Source organism: Etheostoma spectabile, chromosome 11, assembly GCF_008692095.1.
Source record: "Etheostoma spectabile isolate EspeVRDwgs_2016 chromosome 11, UIUC_Espe_1.0, whole genome shotgun sequence".
NCBI lineage: Eukaryota > Metazoa > Chordata > Actinopteri > Perciformes > Percidae > Etheostoma > Etheostoma spectabile.
Genome location: NC_045743.1, coordinates 4193415 through 4202500, shown reverse-complemented (window position 1 = coordinate 4202500; position 9086 = coordinate 4193415). Strand labels below are relative to the sequence as shown.

Here is a 9086-nt window from a genome sequence, read left to right as displayed (position 1 = left end):
CAAATAATTGTGAGAATAATTGTGATCACAATATTGATCAAAATAAACGTGATTATCATTTTGGCCATAATTGTGCAGCCCTACGTGTAACTGTCATTCATCAAGAGATCATAGAAATCTAGGTTATGATCTATATTATGACCTATTCATCAAATGGTAAACGTAGCTGTGGAAAGCAAAACAACGACCAATTCACGGTCAGTGAAAATGAAAGTGAGTACATATGGTCTAGATTGTTTTTGTAATGGTTTGTCTTTTAGATGTTTGGTTTTTTTTAAACTTCTGTGACCTACCATTTACTGTTAATTTTGTGTGAGCTGGTGTCTGTGCTTTGGGACAGGCATGCCTTTTTCACACCAACACATTTGACCCCTACCCTCACTCTGATATCAGACGCTAGATTCCACATGTATTGCATCAGTCTTGTGTTGGCAATAAAGAACAAAAGGTGGCCGTGTTACAAATATCATCCATATGATACCTGCTGTTGGGGGATTTTGAAAAGAGCAAGAGGGGAATGGATTCATAGATAAGGATTAGGTATGTTGGTAAAAAGCAAAGTGGAAGTGAGGCAAAGCTGTGATGGTATGACGAAGGTCTAGTTACTATTAAGTTTGGCAGCCTAAATTAGTTTTGGCCAACAACAGTATCCACATTACATAAGAAATGAGTTTTTCCCTCATTTTGGTTCTTGTGGAAGTTAAAAAGCTTTGGGTTATTAACATTACCTGATGTCTCTGATTAGCACCTCCTGTGTGACATCATCAGGAGCTCCTATTGCACTCTGCAGGCCAGGATTGGCTTGACTCAAACATGTGAATGTCAGTGTCCCAAGATATGTAAGGGGACTATACGACATAATACAATAAGCCAGACCTTTGTTTAAACTGTAACAGAAAGGAGGACCCACTGAAACATAAATATACTCACATATCACATAGATATGCACACATTCAAGGTCTCTCCTTACTGTATACTTTATATTCATGTAAAACAATTGATGGGGGAATTGAAATGGGACCAAGGAATGCACTGTCCTTAAACATTAAACTTTGTTTTACTTTGGTGGACTTAGGTCAATTAGAACTGCCTGGCTTAAATCAAAACATACTGTTGAACACCTGTTATTTATGAAGGAAATAATGACCTTTTAACTGTTCTTGTCTTAATAAAACATGCTACATAAAGTATGTAGTTTTGGTTGTGTATTGTTATAAAGCCATTTACAATAATTACCCAAAATAACCAAGCAAGCCTACCTCATTTCACAATCCAAATTTTCTTTAAAATTGTTCGGTGTGTAGCTTGCTAGCTTGAAGTTTCTTGTTGTTTTCCGAAGTTATGAGATTTTGAGAACTTTAACACACAGAGCACAGAAGGTGAGGGCATGTGAGCCAGGAGCCTGATATCAGGCAATTTACCTGGAAATTTACTTTTGTTTACCCTGACTAAAAAAGAGCATATATGGTATAATAACAGCAACTCCTACCCCTCATTTGGCAAGCTTTTAAATGAAGCAAATTAGTGTAAATCTGCCATTGTCTTTATTTTATCTTTATTTCAACTAATTGCAAGATTTACCATTAGCAAGTCCCTGGATTAGCATCAGAACAACCAACAGGGCAACAGGTAATTGAATACAAAGTCAAAATGTTAAGACAGTGGACTAAATGTGTTGACAGCGAAGTGTTGGAAGCCAGTGAATGTGTAACCACTCTAGTATTCTACTCTGCCTCGCTACAGCCTGCTTGTTAATTTAGTGCATGCAGCCTAAAGTCCCCATTGATTTAACAATAACACGTGCTCAATTTGTGGCTTTAGAGGAAGCTGCAGACTTCTAAAACCAGTAACTGCTACACCCACCAGCACCACGCGCAAGATCTGTCAATACTACATGTCTTTAGATGAGTTATTGATTGTTTAAACAAGCGCTGAATTGATTTCATGGAAAGTATTGTTTTTTTATAGAAGCACACAACATAAATATCAGTATCTTTTGGAGATGGAGGTGGCCACAGCTGTATATAATGGGATGTGTTTGGGTGCAGGAGGTTAAAGGTTTTGTCTTACTCCTCTGTACAGGCCAGAGTGGTATCTTTAATCAGATTAATAGAGTAGACTCTGTTGATGATTAAGCGCTTTTCTGAGGTAAGCTACCAGTTTACACAAGTGAGCACATCACCCTTAAAAACTAATAACCAAGTCTGAGTGCTATTTGTCTGAAACTATAACAATTAACCATTTCCTGGAACTAGTCAATTGATTCTCTTTACATTCAGTCAGCACCAATGACTTATCTATTAAAACCAGTCACCTCTATTGATCCTCCATTAAAGATGACTGAGCAGCCCCATTTCTCTGCATCTAAGCCCTCTCTGCAGCTATGGACTTTCATTGATCTATGGTTATCTGAGCTGTACGTGTATCAACCTGTATGTGTCCCAAAGCTTTTCCTCCTACTGACTCCACCATCTGGAGCGAGTGTGGCATGGAGAATATTGGGGACCAAGGCTTAGAGGACATTGAAGATATTGATCTTCTCATAGATCATCTGCTCTCTTGAGGCAAAAAAACGGGGTCCTCTGCACATCTTCCAGTAGTATGTAGCTGAAACATGTGCTTCTCGGTTTGAGGACATGCGAGGTCGGGATGGGCATTCAATTAAGTTTTCTTAATCGATCGTTGGGAGAATTAACAATCAACTATTGATTAATCATTAACATTTTTATATTAAAATTATTAATTATTTTTTTTATAAGTGCAATGAAAATGCAAAATTATAGCATGTTTTTCCTTGTGGCAGTTAAACTGGACGCTAGGCTAAACTTAAAGATATATGCGCTGCTGTGCTCTAAAGCAGCGGAACCTGCAGCTGCGAGCCGTCGTTCTCAAACAGAGACAATCGTTTGTTCCAAAATAATACAAAATTAAAAAAGAATCATGTTAAACAATAACTTAACCAAAAACATGATAATACTTAGATCAGCCAGGTTTTGTCAAAATGTAACTCAAAACTATCCAAGGCACGGAGTTGAAAAAGAGGGTGAGAGCGATTAGCCTACCTAACAATTAGTCCACTTAACAAATTAGGCTACTTCACAAAGCCTCAGAAAAATGAACTAGTAACTCACATACAACTTCTGCACCAGTCTGCTGATTTTTTTTTTTGAGAAAGAAAGATAAGCATGTTGACATGATCTGGGGTCAGACCCCACCCACCAAACACCCACTCTCAGGGGACTAACGTTGCCAGGATATGGACAGGTACTTGCACACTAACCAGGCCAACCTGGGGAACCTTATTCTGTTCACTTTCCAACAGTCTATAGGGGTGCGATCCAGGGGTGAGGGAGTCTCCCTCAGAAAATTCTGACATTCTGCTTCAATGCCAGCGTAGCATTGAGTCGTATAGTGCTCCCCAAGGAGTTGTGCCATAGCAGAGGACTGGGAGGCTGCAACACCAGTGTTTACGCTCACCTCGTCCGTGTCAGACAATGCAGCCTCGTCTCCCCCAGCCTGTGGGATAGCCGCTTTACCAGTCGCATCAGCAGCCAGTCTCTGTGTTGGTGTAAAGCCCATGTGCTTGTGGCAAGGGTCCAGCATTGATGAGATCATGGGGGCGAATGACACAAACTGACCAGACTGAACCTGTATAAAAATATGATGGGGAAATCAATAATCAGAAAAAATGCTGTATCTAAATTAGGGCTGGGCAATATAGAGAAATTCAAATATCAAGATATTCTTGACCAAATACCTGAATATCGATATTGCGCCAATATTGTATGGTTGACTATTGGTGCTTTAACAGAATGTTAGTTTCACAATGAGATTTTTGATAAATATTCTTCAGAAAGGATTTAATTACTTAGTGGGTAAAGGTAAATAATAGAACAGCTAGAACTGTCTGGTAAGTTCAGAAAATTACATCACTTAACTGTAATGCAGTCTGTAAAACCAGGTAAAGACAACACTTACCATATTACGATATATCCAAAAATCTAAGACAGAAAATGCAGAATATACATGTTATGTGTTTCTTTCCAAATTAAATAAATCTTAGACTGACTGACTGACGTGATGTGCATTATTCTTAGAAAGTAATTACTTTTTAGAAATGTCTCACTATATAACATCTCTGAATTGTATTATTAGGAAAAGAAAATCGCAATACACAATACTACCGAATCGCAGCATTCACAAAGATGGAGAAAACGAAAGCTAATTTTCTGTTTATTACCTCCAACCTCTAAATATGCCATATGTCTCTTTGTGATGCAAGAGGATTGATTTAGAAGGGGGAAAATGAGTCAGATATAGTTTGTTATCGAGAAGGGTATGGGGATATGAAGGTCTCTTGTTATGTTCCTTTTCTTTGTTTTTGGTTTAAACTCTGTTTTTGTAAGCTGCATGCACACAGGGTCGGCAGAATGGGAAGAACAGGAAAACATCCCGTTATTCCGACATAAGCTTGACTTATGCTTGACCCCTTTGCAAAGGTCGCAGTTGTACACACGGTCAAAGTCACGTCACACCATCAGTGACTCACAATGGGGTGTGTCTGATGCCTGCTACTTAGTAAGGAATCATACTGGATCAACACCGATTTGATAGATTTTTGTATTATGACGTTTTTTTGGGCACATCCTCTCAGCAATGGTTAATCCATTAAACGTGACATGGGACATATGTCAGTTAAGCCTACTTATGTGTTTTGTAAAAAGATAGTCTTATAGACTTGTCTTTTTTGCTATTGATGACATTTTCTTTTAATTTTGTCTGTACTACATCATATGTCTATTTCATGCAATTGTTTAGCTTGAGCCACTTAACGTTACATTTTTTGTAATGGCTAAATTAATACAGCCCCATGTGTCCTTTAAAGTAAAGGCTGGACTAAAATAGAGGTGGTTGGAGCAGTTTGGGAACAGGGTTTTCTGTTGGAGATGGTAAATCTTTGGGGTGGACTTTGAGCTTTTTCACTTTGTGAACCTGTAACGTGAACTCAAAGATATATAACACTGGACACACACATAATGCTGGAAAGGGCCATAGAGCATAAAAGCAAACAAGAGCACTTTAAAGGACAATTAAACACTATCACCTAAGATAAGCCCCGTTTACACATGCACTCAAACTTTGGTGCATGTGTAAACGGGGATGTCCACTTAGAGAAAAAAGAGTTGATGTCGACAGGGATAACTACAAAGTAAAAGTAGGTATTTTAAAAATGCACATTCAGGAAGGCCAGTGCAATGAAACGGATTTATTGCAGAGTTCACTCTGGCATCTGTTTTTGAAAGTATTTTGAACAAGCATGCACATATGCCAGAGGGTCTGGACATGACTTCATAGCATGAGACGAGAGGTATGCACAGAGAAGTGGTGAAACAGAGAAGGTAAATATAACCACATGATTGGATTTAGATCTGCTGCATTGTTGTAATCTTGGGGAAAGTATTTGTATTTCTGCTTTTCTGATGTGACTGAAATGTGCTTCCTGGAGAATACTTACACCTAATAAGCAACGGTTTGAGCCATCTCTGGTTTGGGGGCAAAACTTAACCAAATTCTAACTCCATAATCTTGTATTTAGTATGTCAAATAGAAAACCTAATTTTGTCTAACCTGAAATGCGTTTTCATATCTGCTTTGCTTCATCGTAATAGTTTCTTTATCTTCAACTACTCCCAGTAGCAAGTTAACCCATATAAGTGTAATGAGGAAATGTCTCCCTCTTTTTTTCAGGTGTGTCTGATGCAGAGGAGGAGACACAAACGGAGAAGCAGCCAACAGAAAAAACAAATGCAAAGATAAAACCAGAGAAGAGGAAGAGGGTAACAGAGAAAACTGTTAAAGCCAAGAAGACAAAAAAGAATGAACAGGTATTATCATGTTAATGCCATTCCTGTGTAAAACCGGAAGATTTAACACTAGAACTGTCTTCACTCAAACCCACTATATCGAAATTGTCAAGATGCTATTGTGTTAGATTGGATAGATATCAGAAAAACTTCTGATTTGGGAGTCTGCTTAGATCTGAGTAGTGTTATAGTACAAATCAAACAGTGTTAAAATGCCAATGTGATGTATTGGACTTTGGGCTGCATTGTGAGAAATAGCTGCTTTTTCCTGTTTTATATCATCTGGAAATAGAATATCTTTGACCTTTGGACTTTTGGTTTGACAAAACATTTGTTTTGTCAAACCAAAAGCACCTTGTGCTTTGGGAAAATTGGAAACATCAAATAAACCTATTTTCTTTATTATATCTATTGTATAAGAAAATAAGATTGTTGCTAGTGGAACAAATCATTAATTACAGCGTATGTATTGGAGTATGGTATATTAGAATACATATTACACAAACTTTGTACTTTTTATTTATGCTATCATAAACTATTTTTTACCCTCAAGGATTATTCAGATATATTTCTTGAGATTATAATTTTAAATGCACTAAAACACTGATTAATATACTGGATATATCATATTCTCAATATATAATAATATAGCCGCAAGTGGCGATACGTGGGTTCAAACCTTTTTTCTCAATAGGGAGTTCAAAGTAATTTGACACATCTGGTCCATCATCTTTATAAAACACATCCTTCAAGCTTTGTAAAACAGTGCACAAACAGTGCACTTTGTTTAAAATGCCTACAACTGATTTGTCAAAAACATTTATTTTCAATTCAGTGTGATATGTATCTCAGTCCAGCTCACGGCAATTTAAGAAAGGAGATGACCAACACAAAAACAATTGCTAATAAATCCACAAGCTGCAATTCTAAGCTCAAACCTGGATTTGTTCATTCCACGTCCAGTTATTGTGCATTTAAAGCACCTCCTAGTGGTCAATTTGAATGAGACTTGCAGTGTTTGTGTGAGGTCATTATGTAGACACTTCCTGGAAGTTTTGTGTTGTTTGGTCTTTTAAAGTCTGATTTGCGCTAAATCACTTGCAGTTTGTTTTCATCTACAGCGCCCCCTTTTCTATTTGAATGAAACTTTTAGGGCGTGGTTCAGGTACTTATGAGGGCATATCCTGAGAGATTTGTGATGACTGGACAATGAATATGTGATTTATAGTCAAATGTGTGTAATGCCACTCACCTATCTTGGGCTTGTAGCGCCCCATACTAGCATATGTTTATAAAACTGTCTGGGTATATTGGGGGCACTTATCTGAACATACTCTGAGTTTTGTGATGATTGGCCTTACGGTTGCCGATTGGTGTTCATTTATGTCCAGAGCCACGCCCCTTTCAAAGTTCATTGGTCAATAACTTGAAAAGTAATTGAGATATGGACATGCTTTATACAACTTGTAATAAGCTTGATTCATTGATTATTCACTGAAAATTTGGTGGCAATCGGAGCTACGGTGTAGGAGATCATAAAAATGGGTTTTAAAACTATTCAAAATGGCGGGAAATTTTTCTAGGCAGACCTTAATGATCTTTGAGGCTTTTTTTGTTGAGCACATTAAGCTGCACCTGTGTGAGAAGTTTCAAGTCAATTGGACTTAAGGTGTGTGGGGGGGGCGTTGCCTTTCAAAGTTTGCATTTTCAAGCCTTAATTACAACGCCACCATGTGGCTGATTGGGTTCATATTTCTATAGAAGCACAGGCACACCATTTCCAGTTGTTCCCCCAAGTTTCATGTTTCTACCTCATTCCAGCTCACAGGAATTTGAGTTGGTGCGGCAGACAACAAAAATAAAACTTACAAGGCTAAACTTTTGGGTATGATGACAATAGATTGTGTTGGGACAAACACGTTCAGAAACTGGTAACTAAAATGGGCAACACCTGGTCAGTTATTGAAAGGTGTGCAAACACCCTCACACTACTGATAGTTAAACAAGTTCTTCCGGCTTTGTTTTTTTCACATCTGGATTACTGCTCTGTGGTGTGGTCCAGCACTTCAGCAATTAATATTAAAAAAACTACAAGTGATTCAGAATAAAGCTACATGTGTGGCTGTCTCGTGTGGGTTTAGATCAAATGTTAATAAAATGCATGAACAACTCTCATGGTTTTAAGTTAAAAATAGATTTGTGTATTTGCTAATAGTTTTTTTACATAATGTCATAACAAACAAAACACCTTTTAGTTTATATACAAAACTATCCTTTAGTACTGATACACATTGTTATCCAACGAGGCATGCAGTAGGAGGTAGTCAGGTACAGAGCAATGTGTTATTGGAACTCTCTCCCAAAGACTATCAAACAAAACACTCAGTATGGTTTTAAAAAACCACTTAAGACATATTACCTTCAAAGGAATTTAAATATAAACACAGAAGGGTTCTACCGCTTCATGGTTTGAACCCTAATAAGTACTATGCCTGAATTGTGTGTGTTCTTCATGTATTGTTTTCACAGAAAGAGTGTATTATTCCTCAGAAGAAGGAGATTGAGGATGAAAAGTCAGCAAAACCCAAAAGAAAGAGAAAGGTGAGTCTGGTGACACCTGCTGTTGCAAAGAGAGACAACAGTGGAAACTAGTACCACACTGTAAAAATACTCTGACTAGTTAAAGTTCTGCATTGAAAATGTTACCTAAGTAGGAGTATGTAAGTATTGTCAGAAAAATGTATTTAAATTAAAAGTACCTAATTGATAGATTAGAGTAATTGGCAAATCCTTTCAGCTGTACAGTTTTATTTATAATAAAACATCATATTTTACCTGCGTTTTGTGTGCAAAAATCTTTACTGGTAAAATAACTAATGCTGTCAGATTCATTTAGTGGAGTAAAAAGTACAGTATTTCTCTCTGAAATGTAGCGGAGTACAAGTAGAAAGTGGCAAAGAAAAGACTCAAGTAAATTACCAGTACCTCAAATTTGTACTTAGGTACAGTACTTGAATTCCACCACCTCTCTGTGAGACCTGCTGTAAATAACTATATTTTGTTTTATCAGAAGAAGACGATCACAGATGTCTTGTCCTCGTCGGAGCCAAAACCAGGCTGTCCGGCCGACCTGCAGAGCCTGGTTACACAGTACTTCTCAGACAAGCGCTCTGTGATCGAGCAGGAGGAGCTCAAATTGCTGGGTGAGTCAGGGCAAGTCCA

At 37.7% G+C, this 9086-nt stretch overlaps 1 protein-coding gene across 4 annotated transcripts in view; it reads left to right on the top strand.

Moving 5' to 3' along the window:
* cmss1 (cms1 ribosomal small subunit homolog) overlaps positions 1-9086 on the top strand; it is a 39064-nt gene that overhangs the window by 28073 nt on the left and 1905 nt on the right. The window contains exons 2-4 of one of the 4 annotated variants that reach the window (XM_032529263.1): positions 5749-5885; positions 8394-8465; positions 8938-9067. In XM_032529263.1, the coding sequence (XP_032385154.1) occupies positions 5749-5885; positions 8394-8465; positions 8938-9067 (339 nt within the window). Of the gene's footprint in view, positions 1-5743; positions 5886-8393; positions 8466-8934; positions 9068-9086 lie in introns of all 4 variants that reach the window. The other 3 variants (XM_032529260.1, XM_032529259.1, XM_032529258.1) reach the window with 3 other exon arrangements.